The 24,783-nt window shown below is 43.7% G+C and overlaps 1 protein-coding gene across 3 annotated transcripts in view; it reads left to right on the top strand.

Moving 5' to 3' along the window:
* PPFIA2 (PTPRF interacting protein alpha 2) overlaps positions 1-24,783 on the top strand; it is a 2,558,488-nt gene that overhangs the window by 1,711,378 nt on the left and 822,327 nt on the right. For all 3 annotated transcript variants that reach the window (XM_069629312.1, XM_069629311.1, XM_069629313.1), the window contains one exon: positions 1,840-1,923. In XM_069629312.1, coding sequence (XP_069485413.1) covers positions 1,840-1,923 — 84 coding nt within the window. The remainder of the gene's footprint in view (positions 1-1,839; positions 1,924-24,783) is intronic.

Below are 24,783 nucleotides of genomic sequence, written 5' to 3'. Positions count from 1 at the left end.
CATCAGCTGTACCACGTTTGGGTCAATCCCCAATTTTGTGCTCAGTGGTCCTGGGTAGTCAAGATTGAGCACAAGGTTCCTCTGGTTATTATGACGATTAATATAAACTGATTTAAACTAGTGTTGACATGTTCATTTTGTTACTTGCATATTCTGTTGAATAACTGATCCCTGAAATTTGTATGTGTCATTGCACAGGACAAATTAACATTGCAGCGCATGGAAAAGGGAAGGACATGCAATTTACAATTTAGAAACTGGAGTATGTGCATTCATATGCTGAATCATATAAAAATAATTCATATTGGTGAAGAAACTCTGAGACCAATACCACATATATGTTTGTACTCTGAATTCTCAGACATATCTATAAATACATTAGGTAAGGTTGGAAAGGTTTATAAACTGAGTACCCTGGAGGGTGGTGGTGAGTGGCAACCTCCCAGCCAATGAGAAGGCTTGGAACGAGGGCTTTACAGCACGGTACAGCCCCTGGTCTGAGCCTCCTCAGAGTGGGAGGACACCATCTTCCCTCTCCGGCTAGCCAGGTAAGTGCACTTCCCCTGTGCCCTGCGTCACATCTCCCACACCCACCCCCCTGTTCCACACATTTTGTCCCACCACTAGCTCCTCACTTACCTTCAGCTTCCTTGTTGGTTGTGATGCAGGGAACTGTAGTTTTCCCAGTGCAGCTCCAACGTCCAAATGGGTTTCATGGAAGGGAAAAGGGACTGCGCAAAATCCCTTCTCCCTGATCCATGGCGGCCATATTTATTTTTGTTTTAAGTTGCGAAACAACAAATCTGTTGACTCACAACTTAAACACTATTAGTATCCTGGTGCAATGTGCCAGGATACTAATAGCAATAAACCCCTCGCTGGAGGGCAATAACCGGACATGCTAATGACCCCATAGCTCATGGTTTAATTCTTAAGTATTTCTGTTTTGCTCTCTGAATTGAATGTTTGCCCTTTTTATAAGCACATATCTTTTGCCACCCTGACCAATAAAGTATAACACTTATCCAATAAAGTGTTATTTTAACACTATCATATTGTTTATTAGGCCTAACATTGTTAATGTTGAATTCACATACTCTAGAATTTGTTTTTAAATGTATAGGTTTGCTTGTCATGCATTTTGTTTAATTTAAGTTTACATTTATCAAATGTGCCATGTCACTCGAATCTTAGTCTGCAGTATGTTCATATTATTATGTAAATTGAAGTATTTGATTTCTTGTCACATTTTTTGCTGATCATTCTGTGCTATGCTGTGCTCTGTTGAGTGTCCTTGGTTCTGATTTTTCTGTTTTGTTCCTCTCCTTTTCCTTGACTTGTTAGTCTGAGCCAACCTCTTCTACCTCATCTGATGATTATGTTATGGAAGCTAAACTGCAAGAATTGATCTCCATTCGTAGGAAGGTAGTCCTACTGGACTTTACTTTCTATTGCTATATAGAACCATCTGATTATCTTTTCTTTTTATTTTTTTAAACCCATTATTTCCATTGATAATCAACCATCATGCAGTCTGCTGCTTCAGGAGCATATGATTTAAAGGTGGCAGGTTTGTGTTGAGGTCATGCACCCTCTGCATGCTACATTTGGCTGACGTCACTGCTCATATAGCATTCTGGAGTGTTGCTGATGCTCGAGTGTAACAGGCCTATCTAGCTGGCACATTTCAAGCAAATCAGTTCCGCTGTTAATTGCAGTACACTATATGTTATTAAAGTAAGGTAGCAGCTGGTAGTAGCTTGCTTTTTGTCTTGTTTAATCTTGCTTGTGGAACAGATCCCAGAGCACCTGAATTTGAGACTCTTGTATTTTGTACAGGCTGAAGAAAGACACGGCAACATCGAAGAACGCATGAGGCACTTAGAAACACAACTTGAAGAGAAGAATCAGGAACTTCAAAGAGTAGGTTGATGGCTTGGATGGAGATCACGTGCATGCTTTGGTATATTTCATTGGGACACATGTGCTTAAACCTATTTTTTGGGATGATTAGCTGAAAAGAGTAAATACATAATCTAGCAAAAGTATTCCTTGGGCAACAGCCTTTCAAGTCGAGTAATGATGGACCAGTTGGAGATTGTGCTCGGAATAATCATTCACTTGTTAAAACTATGATTACTGATTTTTTTGCAAATACTATAACATTTAAGCCAATATCGTGTAATAGTGGTAAGCAGATTCCTTTCTCAGACGTTGTTCAATGTGAGAAGGAGAATATTTAATGTTGTGCTCAAACAACATCACTGAAAAACCTTTAACTACACAATTTGCAAAATAAATTAGATTAATTCATTAATCACACAAAGCAGAACACTGTGTGTCGGTTTGAACTTTCAAATGTACATCTTATTGGGACTATTGTTATCTTTTCTGTCCTTATGATTCTCGAGTCATTATTTTCTTTATTTTCCAATATTCGTTTTATTGGCTCTCATACGGACTTCATTCATTTTCTAAAGTGATTTAGTTAACATTGCTACAGAACTACTATAATGAAATACATACATTAAATCACTTATCTTCCTACTGGTACAAGTGCATCAAACACCAGTGTCAGAAAGAAGTGGTGTATCTTGACAAGCCCCAATGAAGTACTTCTCACTCAAGTACAGGGATTGAGTAGGGAATGTAGTAGATGGGGAGTGGGTGCCTTCGACATCTTCATGATAAAACCAAACATTCAACTGGAATATACTCACAAGGATATGGGACACGTTTGACCCAAAACCGTCAGACTGATACTGTCAATGACTTGTCCTCTGTCAATTGCAATTTTCAAGGACTCCCAACCACAGCAGATGTTTGGAAACACCTAAATGGGATAGCAAATCATATTAATATCATTAAGGGTATATCAGTAGGCCATGAGGCAAAATGTTTGTGTGGGTCTGGCACACCATATTCCATTAACAAAAAAATAAATGACAGCAGCAGTTTAATAATTGAAAAAGATATGGTGCTCTCTGTCTCTCCTATTTTCTCTAACTGCTTCTCTATTGACTATCCTGCTCTCCTCATTAAATCTGGTAGGAAGAAGTTTAAAAAGGACATCCTGGTCTCCAACCCAGGCATCCCTATCCCTGACACCTATACCAGTACCTCCTCCAGGCAAACTTTCACCAACATCCTCTTTTTCGTTCCCTCACCAGACCTATGGACCCTACATATGGCCTCTGTGCTCTCTCCCTTCTCCTCCTCTCCCATTAATGGTGGTACCCGGTGGGATGCCCTCCTGGCCTCCTTCCACTCATGTCTGTGTGAACGTACCATCTTGGTCCAAGAACCTCTGGCCAATCCTCTCCTTTTCGATAGATTCTTCCAGCGCCTCATCAATTTCCTTTCTTCACCTTCTGTCCCCTCTCCTCGCCTGCCCCTTCTGCCTCCTCCTTGACTACCTTGCCGTCTCCTCCTTCCCTCTCTGCCCCCCCCCTCGGGCTTCTTCTACACCTCCGCAGGGCATAACTCTGATTTGTAGCCCTCCTCGGAAGTCTGTCAAGGACGGCAACCTTCTGCATATTGCCACTCTTAACTCTTGCTCAGCTGTCAAACACTCTTCTGACATCTGCCACCTTCTGGAGGAACGTGACCTAGATGTCCTCGGCGTCACCGAGACATGGTTCACGGCCAGCTCTGTCAAAAGCTTTGATACTCTCCTCCCTGATGGCTACATGATCCTCTCTGCACCCAGGTCCAACCGCTGCAGAGGTGGTGTAGCTTTGATCTTCCCTGAGTGGATTCCTGCCTCTGTCATTCCTATGCAGGCCTACTCCTCTTTCGAATGCCTTGTCTGCAGACTCTCTCTCTCTCCTAGCCATTCCCTTACTGTGGCTACTCTCTATCGGCCACCTGGTCAGATCTCCTCCTTCCTCTCTGAGTGGGCGGACCTCTCCCCTTCACTCCTGGTCTCGACCACTCAACTCCTCCTTCTTGGAGACTTCAACATCCACCTGGATGCCTCCTCTCCTTCCTCTGGACTCTTTCACGTCCTTTGCGACTCTCTCTCACACGCTATTCTCCCCTCTGGCCCGACTCACTCTGAAGGGCACACTCTGGATGTTTTGATCTCCTCAGACCTCCCCCTTTCTGTCTCTCTCACAACTCCTCTCTCCTGTAGTGATCACTTTCTCCTTTCCTCCCAGCTCACCCTCTCCAAGCCACCTCCATCACGGCCACCCACCTTCTTAGTCATGCAACCCATGAAGCGTGTGTTAGTCGAGGCTTTCTCACCACCCTCCCCTTTTGGCTGACTCCCAGCCTGACCCAGCCCTTTCCATGCTCCACTCTGCTATATCTGATACTCTTGATGTTCTTGCCCCTGTCATGAGAATCTGCCTGAAGCCCAAAGCCAAGTGCAGCTCCTGGTATGACTCAGACCTTGTCACCCTTAAACGCAAGTGTAGGGTGTCTGAGAGGAAATGGCATGCTTCATGTACATCCAAAGGCAATACCGGCTCTCTGTCCACACCACGAAGAGAGCCCTCATCTAAGCCAATGTCTCCGCAGCATTTAACAACTCAGACAAAATTTATAAAATCTGCAAGGAGCTGGCCAATCCTGCTGGAGTCTCTACCTCTCCTGTCCCCTCCCAGGCCCTCTGCACGGCCCTGGCTTCTCACTTCATCTCTAAATCCCAGGACATCCTGTCCTCTCTCTCTTCCTCTCCCTCTCCTCCCTCTACTCCCTGCTCTTCCTCTGGCCCTTCTGTGGCCACCTCTCCTCCCTCCTTCTCTGCCTTTTCCCTGTTCTCCCCAGACAAGGTTTCTAGACAAACCCAATCTATGAAAGTCTCATCAAAACAGGTCCACCCCTGTTCCTCCAAAATCATCAAGGACCACATCGACTCCCTGGCTCCTGTCCTGGCCGAGTTCTTCAACCACTCCTGTGCCACTGGAGTCTTCCCTTCCCCACTGAAGCACTCCCTTGTGCACCCTCTTCTTAAAAAACCCTCTGCTGACCCATTCTGCCCAGTTAACTATCGCCCAATCTCCATCACTCCTTTCCTGGGCAAACTCTTGGAAAAGCTGGCCATCACCTAGCTCAATCTTCACACTGAATCTGTTGGTTGTCTCCATGATCATCAGTCTGGCTTCAAAGCTGCCAGAAGCATGGAAACTGCTCTCCAACCTTGATTCCAACACCCCCTGTGTCCTCATCCTACTTGATCTCTCCTCTGCCTTTGACACAGTCAACCATGCCATCCTGCTCCACCATCTCCGTAATAACCTGGGGATCACCGGACAGGCTCTGGCGTGGCTGACCTCTTTCCTTTCTGACCGACCATACCAGGTTCAAATTTGGTCCTTCCTCTCTGTTCATCCAGTATCTAGCACTTCTTGCCCACCATATTGCAGCGCTCTGCTCCAACTTCCAGTGCTATGCTGATGCCACTCAGCTCATTTTCAGGCTACCCTCAGCCACCTCTTCTCCATCTCTCATCTCTAACTGTCTGTCTGCTATTCAAAAGTGGGGTGCTGCCAAGGATCTCTGCCTTAATGCCAGTAAAATTGAGATTCTCCTCATCGGCACACCCGCTCCCTCCTTTCCTGTCACTCTCTGGCTGGCCTCTCTTGGCCCACTTCCTGCTCCCACCTGTGAGGCAAAAAACCTCAGACTCTACACTCTCCTTCTCTCCCTACATCTCTGATGTCTCTAAGAAGTCACACTACCAGCTGGACCTCCTCAGAGGTATTCATCCTTTCCTCTCCATCCCCCAGAAGCTCACTGTCTCCAGAGCTCTGGTTCTCTATAGGCTGGACTATTGCAACAGCCTCTTTCTAAATCTGCCTGCCTCTAGTCTCCGTCCTCTGCAACTCATCCAGACCAGGACTGTGAGACTTGTCCTTGGCCTCAAGCCCAGGGATCGTATCTCTCCAGGACTGAAATCTCTGCACTGACTCCCAGTGGCTGCAAGGATTAGATTCAAAACCCTCTGCATTGTCCACAAGGCCTTCTGGGGCCCAGGGCCTGGAGCCTCAATACCTTCAACTCTCTCTTCCTAAATATCTTCCTTCTTGAGCTCTTCGCTCATCTGCCTCCAACTCCCTCAGGGTAGTCACCAAGCAACAAGTTGGAGGTAGATCTCTTTCTTCGGCTGGGCCTTCCCTCTGGAACAGCTTCCCTGCTTCCCTTCAATTTGAGGAGAATCATCTCCAGTTTCGAAAGCATCTCAAAACCTTTCTCTTTGCTTCTGCTTTTTCTCCTCCTCTCCCCTGCTTACCCATTGGCTGAAACTGTAACTGCACTGGTTACCTGGCCACCCTCTGATCTCAGGCCCAAGTCCCTCCCCCGCCAGTCACACACACCTGCACTCCCTTCCTGGCAACCCCTGCACTTGGGGACTTTTTTCTGTATCCCTACAGTCCCACTACCAGCACTTGACATCTGATGTCTGCACTTACCTTTGCACTTGCCACCTGCTGGCCATACTTTTGTTATTTATTCTATTATCCCATGTACTGCACTGTCCCTTCCCCCTTACCATGCACTTGCGCAATCTGAATGACACCTCTCCTAGTAGGATCATTGTCTGTCTCCCCCCCTGTTCCCCCTCCCTTGCTTCGTCGCACCTTGAAACACTGTGTATAGGTGTGTTATAAATGCCATATCATATCATAACCTTGATGCCCAAAGCCAACAGAATTGGTCTATAGTCTATAGTGCATATGGCCAAACACCCTAGTATTAGTGCAGATACTGACATCTGGACCACTACTGTCTGACAAATATTCTTCCATGTGGCAGAGATCTCAATTCAATAGCATACAGGAGGCAGAGTGCATGACTGCTTTAACCAGTAGTGCTCACTGTGGACTATTTCAGCATGAAATAGCTAGTGGGGTGCCAAAAGAATCCACAATCGCACCAAACACGTCGGGCCCGATTCATGGAAAAGTGTGCATTAATTCCAAGAACAAAACTACATGAGCCAGCGTATTCATGGAATTGTTTGGGCAAGGTAACAGTAAACGCAAGTCACGGCTGGAACGCCCCTGAAAAGCCTGCGCGCAAAGCAAACATAACCAGAACAGTCACTTTTGCGTCGTGCTCCCCTGGGTGCAAATAGATGCACCCTTCAAACAGTGTGTGTCATCCCCCACAAGCAGACTTGCATATCAGGGACCCTACGCAGGGTCCCTCGTAACTGTTACCGGCACCCTGTCAACATGCGCATGATTTATCATAACTCCAGTACAACACCGAAGATTTGCATCCAAACCCCCATAAACAGTTCCTGCACCCCACTACACTGCGTACGTGCACCCCTAAGTTAAATCAGAACCTCGGCTGTGTACATGTACCCCTAAATCCGACACCTGATCTTACCTCTGTTTGATGAATCCTATGTGCAAGTGCCTGTAGGCCTGCCTTTGGCTGGCAGATAGCATGAGGTCTTTGTGTGGTAATTTCCCTGCAGAAAGGTTGCATGGTCGAATACATGAATACGTATCGCTCTGCACAATAGTGGGCATGCAATGAACTACATTTGAGCCATCCCTCGTAATGCCCACATTTTCCCTTAAACATCCTCATTTACCTCATTCCACCCCCTACCCTGCCCTCTGTGCAAGCCACATCCACACTCTGCATGGTGTCTCTCGCAAGGCACTCAGCCTCTCGCAGTGATGTGCCGAGCCTCTGCAAAGTCCATGCAAAGTACAAAGAAATATTGCACAGTCGTTTCCATTAATCGGCAAATGGGATTTCATGTGCAGATAATTCCATGAATCTGGCCCATTTTCAAGGTCTGAATCACAGACTTAGTACCTGATTGCCATGTTTCCCCTATTTCAGCCCACATTTTGGTATTCAATTAGATCTTCCACTCCTTCTCTCAGCTAAAGTAACCATGTCCTGCTAAGCCCGCCACAATGTGTTTGAATCTTTACTTTACTCATCATGGCAGGGGGAGTCAAGGATTCTTCAGACTTAGGGCCTCCTTTACAATGTGCCCCTCCCTCTTAGAAGTAGTGATATATTCTCTAAACTGCTGGTAATTAATGAATATTCAATTGCCAATACCAAATTCACTTTTAATAATTAGAGAGGGTAGACACAGAATGGCCCGTGTATGGATTTGCATAAATTATTCCTTGATTAATCCATGTTAGCTACAGGATAAACTGACTTCCCACTTAAACAATATCACTACATCAAATAGAGGCATCCAACAGCTCATAAGCAGCATTCCCCTGTGAATGCATAATGCATTCAAGTCTCTTAATGTGAATTATGTCACTTGGGTAATATTGCACTTGTGTTTATAATGTGGTCATAATAGAAGCCAACGACGAGGCATAGAGCACACTATAACCCTCCCAATTGTATCAATTTGTGTGTCCCATATGAGAAACATCATTTCCTCCAGCACAAGATTGTGAGGGTGTTGAAGCTCTGTCTTTTTTGTTTTGTATTTATTAATACAATGATGCATGTGATTCCATCTCAGGAGTGCTCTGCTAACCAGAACCTGCCCCTTTCATAAAACTCCATGCCAAAAGCTTAGTGACACATGTTCCCTACTGCTTGAGTCCCGTGATCTGCAGTGCCTGCTTCCCAGTGGCACAGAGCAGGTTCAGAAGTCACATATTCCCTTTTGACACCTGTTGTGATAGCCGAGTCACTGCAGTGCAGAGGCTGCATTTAAATCTGCACCTCTGTTCCAAAACCACATATATATGATGAATTACTATCCTTGAAGTAGTTATATCTTTAAGCATAAGCAATACCTTAATTTGGGATATGGTGGTTGGTGATTCACATACCTTTTGAAGGCACATCTATTCTATATCATGCATATGCCAACACTGTGAGCCCAGCCAGCTGTGGAACTGCTGTGTGTATTCTAGTCCGAGAGCCTGTCTCTGTCAGCCAGCAGGGTAAGAGATTAAAAGACAGCTTCTCTGTTGGTGCTTTCTGAGGTCAGGTAACACCTCTCTCCACAGGACAGATTATCACCAGTTTATTTCCCAAGAAACAGAAATCAAATGTCACACCTCAGTTGCAAGGACTAGCCTAACACCAGAGTGTTGTATACCGATGGCTCTTTGATGCTATGGGTCTGAGAAGGGGGCAGTGATAATGTAGTCAGAGGGAGCTCAGCACGCTTCCTTTAGCACGGGGCACTTTGGGTGTGATGGAAGAAAGCCAAGACTGCTTGTCACAAGGACAGGGACTACCCCCTTAAAACAGGCTTGCTTTTGTCCAATCACCTGCAGACATTTGCCTATAAAAGAGGGTGTCTTGCATCCTTTCTTTAGTTCACCTCTGGGCTATGCAGGCCTCAAGTGGGGCAGTGGAACTGAAGAGCAGGGAAAGAAAAAACAGCTCACATGTTGGAGGGCTCTCAGGAAGGCAGGACAAGATTGTTAAGTGTCAGTCATTTCACGTGCAGTCCAACTGAAGCTCGGCATGTCAGGCCAGTCCCTTTGTAGTGGTAGCACAATCATCAACGTGTCAGGCTTGTGACTCTAGAAGTCTGAAAGAGGGGATAGACAGCCAGTGTATGTGTTAGGCCTGTGACCCTTGGAAACTAGTGTGGTAACTTTGTGTCAAATCCCATATCGGGATTACGTTAAATCACAATCAAGGGGAAAAGGTAGGGTTTGACAAGCATTAGGGTCCCTGATAAGTCCCTGGGAAGCATTTCAGCTGGGGCATTTTGAGGGTAGATGGGGCTGGGTTTGGGGGGAGTCTGGCAACAAGTCATTGCTTTAGAGAGACAGGTGTGGCTTGTGCACTGACAGTTGAAAGTCTGTGAACTGCTTTGGAAAAATAAGATGGAAAGGTCTGGATGTTTGGATCCATCTATCGCTATCCATGGGAAAAAGTGAAAGTCTGTTAATTTGAATAATGACTCATGAAACCGTGATGTCTGTTCAGGCCCCCTGGCAGTGTATTGAAAATGTGCATGCATTTGAATTCAAATCAATTCTGGCTTAGTCAGTCCTGAAATTACCTGGAGTTCAGCAATTTTGAGATCATCAAGGGTATGATTAGCTTATGAATGTTAGAACTTTGATTGAACATGCCTTTATTTAAATTGTTGTTCTTTGCTGTTTGGGTTGCTAATGCATCACATTCACACCTCTTTTGAGAGTACTGCCTTCCCTCGTACCACGTTACCTCAAACGGCAAAAGAGCTATATCTCTTAACTGAGCATGTCTTACGTTTATGTATAGGAATCACTGCTGGTTTGCAGAATTGTGTGTCCGGAGATGGAGGTTTAGCCACTATTCATCCTTATACTCCTGCAGAGTAGAAGTAATTTTGTCATCAACGATGCCTATTGGCTCTCCAGAAAGGCTGGAAATCTACTCTCTGCATCCTTTATCAATTTAATGTAGATGTTCTGGCGTGACAGATAAAAGGACCTGATAAGTAGGATAGTGGCATAGTGATAGGGCGCATAGCAAGCATATGTAGAATCTTAGGCATAAGAACCAATGTAATAGTTCCAATGTTTTCCTTTAGATGAATACATGAGTCATCGCTCCATTTGATTCATGATGCCATTCAGTTGGCCCTTTCCACGGATTTGAACTGTCTCAGCAAAGGAAAGGGCAAACAAAAGAAACAACTATTTAAAGCCTTAGTTGCCCATGTTAAATTGAAAGAATGGATAATAAAGGAAGGCAGTTCTTGTTCATTAGAAAGACCTCCGTCCTGTTCCAGTTTACCTGACATACGGGCTGGGAGTTATTTTTCTAAACCAGTCATTTATGATTGGTGATATATGGCACCAATGTTGAGTGCCACATGTGAGGCTAAATTATTGGGAATTGGAGTCCTTTTTTGCGACCATCAATTTGGGGTCCAAATGGAGCAGCATTGCCTGTGATATTAATTTGGCACTAAGTGCATGCATGTCCTTGCATTCATTGAGCATTTCTATACTTGCCAATATTTTTGAATATATAATTAAACAGAGAAATGACACTTTCCATTTTTGGTGCTCAAACTCGTGGGAATGCCGCAAAAAATGCAAAGCACCAGAAAATGATTTCTCGTGATGGTATAACACAGGGAGTAACAGGACACATGCAAACGTTACAGCCCGATAGTGTCCTCACAAGTTAACTTGCTTCAGAGTCAGACAGCAGTAACAGTTAGGATACACGTAAAAGCCTGGAGAAGTGGAAGGACATGATTGGGAAGTGGGAGCACATTAACATTTTAGAGCCAGTGGGAAGTGGGAAATTTAGCCAGCATAATAAAGTGCTAAACAAGGAACAGATCCGGAAACCTTGCACAAGTTCAAAGAAGGCAGATTCAAGGCGACGAGGTTCAGCAGAGGGGTCTACTATTTGACCAAAGCATTACTCTTTGCAGGACAAGTGCTTAGAGATTGTAGGGTTATTGGAAAAGAGATGGAGGTTGCATGTGATGACTAAGTGGCTGGTTGTTACACGTTAGGGAAATAGGGGATTCTAATGTGGTTATATACAGTGGTGGCTGTTGTTGTTGTGTTTTTATTGCAGGGGCGTACATGTTTTCCCTGCATATGTGGAGCCACCACGCATAGCAAGGGATCCTGAACCAAACAAGGAGGTCACAGCAAAAATATTGAGTTTAAACCATGCATTTTTTGCAAACTTTCTGTGAAAATGTGGGTACAATGCCACAGTTTGTGAAGGGTTTTGGAGGTTAACACATGTAAATATCCAACAGATGCAACAAGTCACTAGCATTGCACAGGAGCATTTTCCAACTCATTTTCATGATGCTTTTGCCCACTATATGTGCAGTGTGTAAACCTTTCTCATGAAGGGAGGATAGCACAAGGGCAACTCGCTGGTCTTGGAAGTAAGACCATGCAGAGAAACAGAGGTACGAATCCCAGATCTGTACTTAGAAACCAAACTCAGGTATGGTATAAGGTGTGTTATTAAAAAACAGTTAAATACATGTAAAAACATGATGACTGTGCCCATACATATCCATGGAGGCTGCACCAATATTTGACAGTATTACCGTATGGAAACCTACTCCTGTGGCTTTACCAGTATAAAATCCCATGCCAGAGGGAAAGACAAATGTTCAGACTGGGCCCACCAAGGTGGGCCCCTACCATGTAGGGACACTCATCATGCTGCCTTCCATGTTGATGTCTAGTAACAAATGGTATACCACAGTGGACGATTTGTACAGACTGGACCCATCATTATGGGCCAGTGCAATGCAGGAACACTCAGTATACTACTATTCACCCTTGATGCCCAGTAAACAATAGAAGAGTGTGACCAGTGTGCAGTCTGCTCTTTCTGTCTTTTGCCTGGAGGCTTTGACATTTGCTAAAACCCTCATTACTTCTGTGGAGTGGCGCAGAGTGTGTCCAGTGTTTCCAGTGTTCCACGCGGGTCAGGTGGTTGGAGACGGAAAGGTTCTGTCATGATTACGATGGATTCTGCTTCTGAAACTCACCCACACACTCGACAGCAAGGAAAATCTCACGTGAGCGAGACTGTAGTTAAAACTGTGAAGCAAGTGAAACAAACTAAAGTGCCCATGCCGCTCACTTTGGGCTCCTTGCAAAATGATGTCCCTCTATTTCCCCTAAAAGATGCTAAAATGTGGACCAATGATTCAAGGCTAGCACTGGAATGTACAGGTCTAGCGAACGCCTTGAAAGGAAATAAAACCCACTTAAAGCGAGAACTAACAAATGTGAGTCCGGAGGTATTATCAGATAAGCTTTGTTTCGCAAACTTCAAGGGTGTGTGAATGCACTCAGGAGGGGCTGTAATGGAGACTTCAGCAAGTGGGAATGATCTGGATATAACCGATGCCGAAATATTTGAAACAGTGTCTCACCCTGCCCCCCTGTGTGTTGAACCAATGGGGGTGAGGTGATCGACCAGGCCAATTTAATGTTTTATAACAAACTTAACAATGCTCTTAGTAAAGCGATAGATTTCCCTGAGTCAAAATTGTGTGAAGAGGGTGAAATTGTGAATTTGGGTCGGGAGACAAAGTTGCGTGCCTGGAATAAAGGCCCTGGAAGTAAGATCCACTTGTCTGTCCGCTCTCAACGTAAGTCGGGCCCAAAAGGGAAAACCAATCTTGATGGCTATGCCATCTAATTTGCAAAGTACATCGGTACCTAATGGGGTGGTGTCTCGATCTGCCTCTGTGAATGTATATAAAGGCCTCTGTCTTCTCCCCTTGCCACACAGTTGTCGAGAGACATTGCAGACAGTAAAGACAAAATGGAGTGTCAGTCTAAGTTAATGAAAAGGGATTTGAAGGATCTTTTCCCAAAAGTGCTTGGAATTCAGCCCTCACAAGACAAGACCCTAATCTTAATCCTTTCATCTACTCATGCTATGCCTTCTACTCTTTTAGTAATGGATGTCGACAACAAAAAACTGGATCATGCCCTGCCCAAGCTTAGACCAATTTCGTCCTCAGTAGACAGGGCCTCTATTCCTCCTGAGGCCCAGTTGAACATCTCAGTATCATCTGCTTCTTCTATGGATGACTCTGTGTTTTCACCAAAAAATACTAGTGGTGCGGTTCTTGTCATAAAGTCAATGAAGTTTAACTCCCAATGTAACGTGATGTCAGCTTTAACGATTTCACTTTCTCCTTTTCTGAAGCTATAAGAATTGATAAATGACAACTTTAAAGATCAATCCACTCTTTTGGCAATGATACATTCTAAACAGCTCCAGCAAAATCTTCAAGTTTCACTTGAGGCTGAAGGGTCCGACAAATAATCACTTTTGAGATCACCACCAGAGATACTGCAGGTAAAGTCCTCAATCAAAAGTCAAAAAGCAAGGGTCTATTTGCTTTTATCCCACAAAACTATAATACAGTCGTTGAAACCAAAGATACTCCAATCCAGGAGAAGGAGAAATCTGAGACTGGCCAGGAACAAGTGGGGTTGGTGACCATCAATAATGGTACAAATAATACTGCTCCATTAACTACACAACCACTTGTTGGAAATAATAACTCTTTTGTTCCAGGGAACAACTGTTGTGTTATTCCCGATGGAGGAGCCATATTATCTATATCAGCAAACAGCCTGTCAGATATGTCCACAAAACTCTTGAGGAAAACAAAATCAAATGACACTTTGCCGATAGCGTTTCCGATATTTGAAAAATGGAAGAAGCATAAACTGGCTAACGAGTTGGTGAAACAAATCCTATCAAAATGAAAGTCTAATAACATGTCCCCAGAGAAAAAAGGAAATCTAACAGCTCTAGAGAGTTTCTGAGAAACCTAACCTTTATCTCCATGAAAATTATCTAGAAATGAACTAATCATTTTGCAGATTGATTAAAGTCATGCTAAGGTAGTGCACAAGGAGTATGAAACCTTGAGTTGTACTCAGGTTCCATTTCCTAGCTGTACCCTCCTTGAAGAGGAGGACTGCACAGACTCTTCTATTTTCACCACGCATGATGAAGATCTGCAGGGAGACACTGTGAAGGAGGGGTCCTATGTTTTGTTAAATCAAGCCTCAGATAGATCAGGTTCTCCGGATAGGCATAGGGATCTCCAGAAAGACTGCTACCAGCCGGGGCATGTATTGAACAGTTCTAATGTCGAGGTGTAAAGCCAGTAAGTGGTGACAAGGACCATACTCAATTTTTGACCCTGGAGAAGGGATGGCACCTGTTATTATTTTCCCAAAATAGACCCCAATTGGATTACCACCTCCCGATAGCTCTAGATAAGGGACGTCATTCAACTACCTTGGTTGAGCCTACTTTCAAGAGTAAACAGATCTCATGTCTAAGGTTTGAGAAGTATGACAAGAAAACTAAACAAAGTAACAAGTGTAGTGAGCCTCTGGAGTCTTCAATATTGGGATTGAAACGCCTACTGCCTACTAATGATGGCCTGATTTTAAACCACACTACTGTAATGAGATTATTCAAACATATATCTCTGCTGCGGTTTATACCTACAGGTGACATCAAAATAGTTGAATTTGTAGAGGAATCTAAAATGGACAAACTGAATTTACATCTTTCATCCAAAGGGGTGTGATCTTCTTTGCTACAAATGGCTCATCTACTTTTGCCTTTGGGATTTGAGCTGAGTGAAAAAGTGACGAAACAAAGCTTGCCAACGATGTCCCATTCCAGTCGAGCACTGACAAAGAAATTGTTCCAATGTTTGAAAGCATCATCGGATGGGATGATTCAATCAGGCCGTCTTTTGTCTTCAAAAGAGGGGGTGAGGGAGCCTTGCCATCAGTAGGAAACCCAATTGGAGAGGTCGCCTATTAGATTACCAAAAGGTCCTTTAAAGGTGACCTTTGATTGTGCCAATATTGGTAAGTGTGTCCTTAAGAATAATAGTGACTCACAAAGTCGAAGGGGATTTGGAGCCCGTGGCTACAGGGCTGTGGAGTCCATGAATCCCTTTGACAACTAACAACGAGAGCAATCCTGGGTGTTTTACTTTTGGAATACCAGAGGGTTCTCACGACTTTCCCAGGATAGAGACATATTATCTGGAACAATGCACACCATTTGTTTAGAGGAAACATGACTCATAGAGGTGCCAAAATTTGATGGTTACAGCTCCTACATTAAACTGGCTTCTAGTGATTGAAGAGGATGCCCTTCGTCGGGCCTGGTGAAAAGTTGAACGGGTTTAATTGTAGTAGATATGGTCTGTCCTAATCCTTTCATTCAAGCTATTTGTGTAAAAACGAAAGACATGACATCTGACCAATGGAAATGGGGGGTTATTATAAATATCTTTTGCAACCCAATGGGGATAGTGACTGATGCTTTTCCACAAGCAATTACTAACACTATTGACAAATTGTATACTATGTATAACATGCACTTTATTTTTGTAGGAGGGGGACTTGAACTGCCCGTGTATAGTTAATAATGGTGATATCATCAAAGAAGTGGATGGGTTTACATATCATGAATGTGCACGGTGATCGTGACCGACCTCTAAGTGTAACTTGGTCTAATGAGTTGAGAGTTTCAATTTTGGATTATGTATTGAAAAAGACAAGTTACCATGCTCTGTTGAGGTTGACATGAGGGGGCATGGTGTGAAGGTGGATGATAAATGGTTGTTTAGTATAGAATCTCTGAATGGTGGCAACTGTTTACAGTTGAAACCTAAAGGTATTGGAGTAATATGCAAACATGTCACTAAACAGGTGGAAGAAGGGGGTGATGTGGATTATGCACCCCTTTGACTAGAGTTTAATGTGTAAGGCCAAAAAGGTCAAAGTTTAAGGCCAAACCATAGTCATATTTTCAAGAGAAAGTGCTCATTGAGAAATAACTGTTGCATAGAGAAATAAGGATTCTTGGTCAATCAAAAAACAAATATGTCCGGGAATTAGTGAGGAAACATAAGCAAAGGTTTAAAAATTGGCTTGCATCTTATAATGCAATAATGTGGCAGCAGGATGCAGAAGCAATGATGCACTCTTTGAAAGGAAATGACTCGAGATCTATTTTCCAAATGATAAATGTAATTTGAAGTCTGCAGCTCCTCTTTCTAACATGGTCTCACTGAAGCAAATTGGGTTGAGCATTACGAGAAACTTTTTGCAAAGCAGGAAATGGTGCTTCAGCAACCACTGGAAAGAACTAAAGGGGGTTGGACTTTAGCTTTCTACATGGAGGCTCTGGAACTGCTAATAAAAAAAGCGTGTGGGTCAAGGGCCCTGGGGCCTAACCGACTAACAAATGTGTGATTAAAGCAGACTCAAAGGTTGTCATTAATTTACAAGCTTTTCAACCAAGTGATGAAGCCAGGTGTAATTCCGGACTCATGGTGTTCTGCTATTATTGTACCCATATTTAAGAGGGGAGACAGAGCTGACCCAACCAACTACTGTCCAATAGCTCTGCTTGATGTTTTGGGCAAATTATTTGGAGCACATCTTTTGGCCATCTGCAGAAATGGGTTGCAAAGACGAAGAGATATGATCCCAGTAAAACAGGCTTTACAAAAGAGGTAGAAACAGACTTGGATCTTTTCCTACTAAATATCTTCAAAGGACAACCTCTTAGAGGTGGCCCAAATATCTATATGGCCTTTATTGACTTAAAAAAGGCCTTTGACAGTGTAGATTGGCAATTGTTATTGGCTAAAATGGAGACATGGGAGTGCCCAATTGATCTGCTTGAAGCAATCAAATCCTTATGTAGATCAACTAGTGTTCAAATCAGCCTTAGTGCCCAGGGAATTTTGACTAGATCTATTTATACACAGCGAGATTGAAGCAAGGTTGCCCACTTATCCCCTCTCTATTTCCTGTATTTATTTTGATTTATGTGAAACAATGGACTTGGTCAAATCCTTCCCGCCAAAGATGGTTGAACAAAAACGTGCCTGGATATTCTTTACTGATAACCTTGTACTAATTGATCATACCCTGATTGGCATGCAAAGGAGTTTGGAGGGTCTATTGGAATTTACTGTCAAGAATGGATTGGAGATTAACCAAAAACTAAGATCTTAGTATCTGGTCTGAGGAAGAAAAGAGGGAGATCAGGTTTTAAATGGTATTTGGAAAGAGAACCCTTAGTGCAGGTTCAGGTAATGCTGTGTTTGGGTACCCATATAAATACTGGCATTGATGATGGCCCTAGAATATTGGTTTTGAAAAGGAAAGCAAAATGTTGACTTCTCAGGGAATCCTGATTAACAAAAAGTTTGGAACATGTTTGATTGTGCCGGTCTTGTCATTTTATAAGTCAAAGGTTCTCTCTATTCTGAATTATGGGGCAGAGGGATTTTTATGAAAGTCTGCTCTGCCTTGGAGAGTAGTTTCTGGAGGAAGATACTGAGGCTCACGACTTTGATTGCGATCTCAGTGATTAGGTATGATTTGTGTCTGGACTTTATGTACACAAGAACTGTGTGGAAGGCGGTAGCTTTCTTTCGAAAGTGCATGATGTCCCTACTTCCACCTCCATTTTTAATCCTTAGTACGGAATGGATAAGTATGGCACTGACTTACTGGGCCAAAGGGTCTTCTGTTGTCAGGGGATCTTGTAATCCTTGTGAGTGGATCAGGAATTGCTGTTGGCCAACCCAGGGAAGGTCAAAAGGAAACTTTGGCAGCAAAACTGGATCCGCACCCTAGAGGTAAAAAAATAGCCATTGCTTGCAGTCTTCGTTAATGAGTGAGTTTAAGGCATATGCTTTTTTCCTTGTATCGAGTCCAGTACATGAGATTTTGCTTTAGTCTACAACCGACTGAAGACATTTTGAGGGTGTATAAAAAAGTCACAGATTTAAGCTGTAGATTGTGTAAAGTGGAAGCTAATACTGAGACGCTAAAACATGTTACACTGTTCTCTCCAGGCTTAGATATAAGGGCAAATGGATTATGGAGAGGCAGTTTCAAGAGGCAGAAACATTTTGGAACCTTTTGGTAATGGGTGAAAATTACCAAAATTAAAAGTTTTTTGTTTGATAAAGTTTTTAAAAGGCATGTTTAATCTTTAATTGATTTGATTATGGATTAATGAGTTTTATGATTTGAATTTTTAATCTGTTTCGAAATTTGACTTTTTCTGATGTTTACAGGAATCATGGCTACATTTTGTGATGTATTATGTGGTTTATCTGTAATAGGATGATTATGATAAAGGTTTGTAATAAACTGTATATATAAATAAAACACATAACAAATGATATGGCACAGTAAAGACATTACTTTGCTGTTATATGGTACTTTTTACTGGGCACCAACAGCGAAGGCAGCATGATGAGCTTTCTGAAGTGTAACAGGCCACATTGGTTGTCCGGCACACACACATCAGCAATCACACAGCAACATTCATTCTTCTTTCACTCTCACATGATTCACAAACATTCACATAATAGCACTCGTTCGGCTTCCATTTTTCATTCACTTAGTCTCTGACATTCACAGACATGTATCAGCATTCATTTGGCATTCTTCATTCATTTTTCATTCACTCTCACATTCACCCAGGTTGCGCACCCATACAGCATTCATACATTCTCTCATTCCAACATGCATGCAAACAACATGCACTCTGTCATTCATGCACCCACTTACAAACACAAACACTTGAATACATGCACACACAAATATATATTTTGTATTTCCTTGCCTGCAGCCCTGCTCTGCGCTGGATTCCGGTCCTCTTTGCCTTGTGCTACCAAATGCAATGAAGGCCCTCTGGCTTCTGCACCGCATACAGCAAGTTCTAGGAAGCGGAGAGTGTTTCCTGGCTCCTCAATATGCGGGGTGGAGCTGTAGTGTCTGCATCGGGGAAGCCCAACAGCACCCCTGTGTACTTTCAGGCCTGCAGTACACCAAACGGGATTCCCAATGAGCCTTGCTTGGCTAGTTGGTCATGTGTGCCGGGGTACTAATGAACTGTCAAAGGGAAAAGGTGCTTCCCTTTGACTGTTTAACTCAGCCCAGGACATCTCACTCAGCTGCATGAAGCAGAGGGAACACTCAGTGTTAACACTGGTCTAGCTTGGCTCCTACATAATGGGCAAGGGTACTGGTGGGTTGCCACACCTTCGCCCATTATGGATGAGAAGCCAATCATTATTTAACTTGGTTAGAAAATCACTGTTTCATGTTACATGTGTGGATTTTTATTTTTTTATTTTATTGTATTGATTATAGTGCAAGCCTAACTCGAGAACATCAAGATAATGTATACAGTAGTGGAGTACTATTGCTGGAGGCAGGGGTTTATTTATACAGCAGGTATTGCTGAAAGAGCCATGTTTCTAGTGTTTTGCAGAACTGGTGGATGGTGATGGCTTTTCAAGCCTCTGTCGGGATTGGGTTTCAGAACGTCAGGCATAAAAGGAGAGGGATTGCTTGTACGTCCTCTCTTTTGGGCTCGCTTAGACTCCAACCTTTTGATAGATTTGCTACATAAGGTGCCAGAGCCTCCAGAAGTGTGGAGTTAGCAGCCAAGTATTTTCGTATTCCATTTAAGACTGATTTTTAAAGGATACATGCAGCTCAGTAAGGTGGACGATTCCACTTTTAAAATGTGAGATCACAAGGCACTTGTATTACCATGCGAACGTCAAGCTGGGAGATAGAGGTTTTGCTTTTGTGTAGCATGCAGTTCTGTGGTCACACTGTATCCACCTCTTTGGCTCTGTACCTTTGGAAGAAAGATTGTTATCAACAATGAACCCCAGGGGTTTGGCTGAGTTTGACAGCTGGGGGATTGATTCTTTCAGGTGCATGTCATCCCGCCATTGTTGCACCCGTTGCTGTATTGTGGGGGGGGGGTCTGATGAGGGTCAATTTGGTCTTGGTGTAGGCATCTAAACAGCCGAGAAATGTCCGGGGTCATCTGACCTTAAGATACAGCTAAGTGGTGTCAGCGTATTGATAGATGGCTAAGTTGGGGTCATTTAGGAGAGTTACTAAGAGTTCCATACATAGATTGTAGAGGATTGAGGAGAATATGGAACCTTGGGGGGCTCCACATGTGATTGGGTGTTGGTTGGATTTTAATGAGCCCATCTGTATGGCCTACTGTCTGCCGAATAGGTAGCATGCAGACCATTTAAGGGCAGTTCCAGAGAAGCCCACCCTGTAGGCAGGTATGAAGAGGAGTGTTAATTGGTTTACAATTCCAAAAGCAGCAGAGATGTCTGAGAGGACTAGGAGACCTGAGTACCTTCTGTCTGTGATTTGCAGTGCATCGTTAACTATTTGGATGGTTGCAGTCTCAATGCTGCACTTAGGAGTGGAAGCCAGACTGCTAATGATGAGGAGACCAAACTCGTCATACTTGGCAGGCAGATGGTCACAACAACATTTTTCGAAAAGCTTCCAGCTGAATAGGAGGCTTGTGATGGGGCTGTAGTTGACTAGGTCCTCTGGGTCATATACTTTATTTTTTAGAAGGGGGTTATATGAGACCTGTCAGAAAAGTGTCTGAGAATGCACCTTCACTGATGAAGTCCTTCACAATACAGTAGCACTGGGTCAGTGAGTTGTTTAATGAGGGATGCCGGGAGAAAGTTGTCAGTGTAAGCAGTAAGTTGAAGGGTGTCTGAGAGATTCTTAGGCAAGATTAAGGTGAAGTCAGTCCAGAAGAGCACTGGCAGAGGGTAGGATAGATTGCAGGTCTCTGTCTGGTTTTGAGGCATCGATGAGACCTATGAACTTATCCATTTTGTAAATGAGGAAGGTATTGATTCCAACCGATTTTTCTCCTGAACACTGCACCTTGGGTACAGGTCTGGGCTTGGCACAGACCTTGTCTATTTCAAATAAGTGACCAGGAGACAGTTGGATCTGGATCAGCCCATCTATATGGCCTGGTGTATGCCAGATAGGTATGATGCAGTATTGTTCTACCTTGAATAAGACTTTTAGAATCTGCCTCAATGGTTGAAGTGTAGTTAGCAAACTTAGCCAGAGAGATCATGTTTCTGCATTGGGTTTGCAGCGATTTGAAGGATGATATATACCAGGGTGCGGACAATTTGACTTTGGTGTGTCTAGACTTGAGGGGCATGTGGTCATCCACTAGTTGTTTGGCAAAGTAGTTAAATGTATTGGAAGGAAGGCATGGTATCAAACAGTGAAGACAGACACAATTGATCACAGTTCAAGGGTGTTTATTGAACTTCAATGGGTTGGTTGAACGCCTATCTAATGCTAAATCTAAGGATGGGAGCAAGCTACGACCATCAAATGATAATAATGGAGTCCTAGTGGAGTCTCTGGCAAAAGAAAGGGCCTTTTCTAAAAACCCAATTGCCAATCCTTACCTCTAAGAAGAAATAGTGTGGGGAAATGATGTATGTTAAAGAAAAGTATTCAAGAAAAAATATGTCAGGATAGTTGAGCAGTTCGCTTCCCTTCCCCAAGTTTTCATCACGGGACAAGGTGGCACACTCGATCTTCGCACACACTCTGGCTTCTCTAGCACGCAGATGCAGTTCAGAGCATAGATATCCGGGCCTTCTACACCAAAGTCTCTTTCCCAATAAAAGTCTCTTATTTTCAGGATGCCTGGATTAACAAACACATGACAAAGTTCCTTTCTCATCAGGTTTTTCACATTCACAAGTTCTTGGGTTTACTGTTCATCGTAGGTCTCCCTCAGTCGGGTTCGGACTCCCTTAAACACAAGTTGACAATAGATCTCCCTCGGTCAGGCTCAGACCTTGTAATCTCATGTTCCTTGCTTTCCACTCTTTATCAAAAATTGTAACTTTCGACTGTGCGATGGATTTTGATTAAACCATCGCAGGACCACTTCAATTCACTTTATTCATAAGTTTCACCCATAGACTTTACTTTCAATTCTGCCACTTCTTGGCTGGAAACCTCAAACAGAGACGTTTGATTGAACACACCTGCGGTGCCGGACCACTCTGTTACTTTGTATCGTACCTTCTCTGATTCATATTAAAGTTCAAACATCCATCGGCAATTGTGCTTTACTCGCGTCTTTCATCACACATGTTAATATTCTTCGCTCTTAATACAATGTTGCTGCTTGCAACATCAGCTTCAACACAGACCAGTCTTGCATCGATCTCCCCAACTCATCGACTGTGTTAATTTCTCTGGTGCTGCTTTCATCCTGGAGCCGAGGATGGTACACCGGCAGCTGCTGCTCCTCCCCAACTCAGCCAGTCATGCAGGAGGGCCCCGGGCTATCTCAGACACACAATGCAGGATTCTTGAGTCTGGTTTCCTGGCCTTACGCCTTTTCATTTGAAAAATTCTGGGAAGTAATGGTTTCTTGCCGACAAAGTCAAGGGTATTTCCCTGCATGTTCTCCCTTCTCTGTTTACCGCATTTCTCCCCGCGTTCAGCTACTGCCGGGAAAATGCTGCTCTTCATGTTCTTGCCTCACTCAGAGTGTGCTCTCGCGTTCCACCCTTTATCCATGTGGAGAAGCTTAATGGAAGTCAGGTGTGAGTTATCAAAATTAAATGCCTGACTTTGCCTGACCATAGCCGTGGGACATGTCGGGTGTATTGCTCAGGTATGAGTCTGTTTTCCCCCAGAAAGGCTGTCTGTGTGAAAGTGTTCATATAGGGAAGGAGGGGATAAAGTCCCCAGGTATCCTACCTGGTAGGATGTGACAAATGTGTTGGAGGGGAGGATACCGCGTCTCACCGTCAGGTGTCCCACTCCCCAATGACCCCTCACCCAGGTGATCCTCCTGCACTGGTCTACCAACAGGACCTGGATCCAAAAGCGATGGCCATGTCCTGGCCACCTGAATGACAGATCCTCTGGGATTAGTCAGTGAGACACCCTCTGGTTTCTCACATTCCCTTCCCCTATGCGAGGTGGATATACTTGGTCTTTTCCGAGGTTCTCCAATATTAGGACTTTGGTGAGAACAAGGGGAAAATGTATCCAGGGATTCTCGCATATTGCACAGGTTTCAAATGTATACTATAAACTGGGATTGAGGGGGTGATTTTTTATCAGGTGCTCCTTATGTCTCATGGTAAGCTCTTGGTGAATGTTAGGTTCCTGAGATTCTGTACCCGTCCACTCCCACACTGGAAAGATTGTGGGAGTAAGAGTCAAATTGCCTATAATCTTGGGGCATAAATTCCCTATGGCAGGTTGTAAGTTTGTGTAAGAGAGTGGAGAATGCATGGACATCCCTTCACACAATGACTTCTTCGGGGAGTCCAGGACTAATGGCCGATGACACCAGCCGTCATTCCTCTCTGATGATAATGTACACAGGTATCTTGGGATAGTTCTCGTGATATTCATGTACACATGTGACTTTACCTAGAGTTGGATTCTCTAGTTCTGTTGATGTAACTAAATCTGCCCTTATGGTGGTCTGTTTGCTGCCTGAATCAATTAGCGTCTTTACGGGTTTTCGATTCACCAGGGATTTTTCATATATAAAGTCAGCTAAAGACTGGCATAAACATATGCTGAATGTTTCTATATATTCTTCTGGCTCTTCCCACTCATCCCCTTTTAGCTACACTATTTCCATAGGTTCTTCTTTTAGATTTTTAGGGCAATGTCGGGCAAGATGTTAAGTTTCTCTACACCAAAAGCAAATAGGAGGTGACGGTTTAATTCCTTTAAGTTCTTCTCCCCTGCTTTCATCTTGACCCCTCGGGTCCGGTCTTCTTGCTTCTATTCTTTCTTTTGGGATCCACTCTTTGGATTTAGAGAGCCCTCCCCCTCTATCTAGTACCTGGGATTGGGAGCGGTAAGTAGGTTTGTGATCTTTCTGCTCCTCACTTCTATGTACAGAGTAAAAGTGTTTTCCTGCATCTGAGTGGTTTTGAGCATTCTCAATAGCCATGAATAGGGCGGGTTGATTCAGCTGCAATACTCCTTTCTGTAAAAACGGAGGTAAAGAATTGCTAAATTGTTCCAGAATTATCATTTCTACCAATTCCTCGATTGTCTTGTTTTTAATCCAGAGGGTGACGGTATTCTTAATCCATTCCCCCAAATCGAGGGAGGTTTCACGGGGGTGTTATCTAATGGCCATTAATTTCTGTCGATAGAAGTTACAGGTTTGCCCTACCGCTTTGAGACGTCCCTCTTTTTAATGGATATAAAGGCAGCCCCCTGGGCAAGATTAAGAAGCTGGTAGGTGGTCTGTAGTTGGCCTTTTAATAGGGGTCCCAAATACCACTTTTTTAGATTTTCTTCCCATCCCAATTGCTCAGCTAATCGCAATCGCTCAAGATTCAAAAAAGAAATTCCCTAGGTCGTTGGCCTCCTGATAGTGTTGTAGTATCCCTTGAGGTAGTAGGGTTCTTGCCTGTAACTCGACTAATTT

Source organism: Ambystoma mexicanum, chromosome 12 (genome assembly GCF_040938575.1).
Source record: "Ambystoma mexicanum isolate Mex_15411 chromosome 12, UKY_AmexF1_1, whole genome shotgun sequence".
Classification (NCBI taxonomy): Eukaryota; Metazoa; Chordata; class Amphibia; order Caudata; family Ambystomatidae; genus Ambystoma; species Ambystoma mexicanum.
Note: the sequence above shows the minus strand (reverse complement) of the source record. Positions and strands in the feature narration are given on the sequence as shown.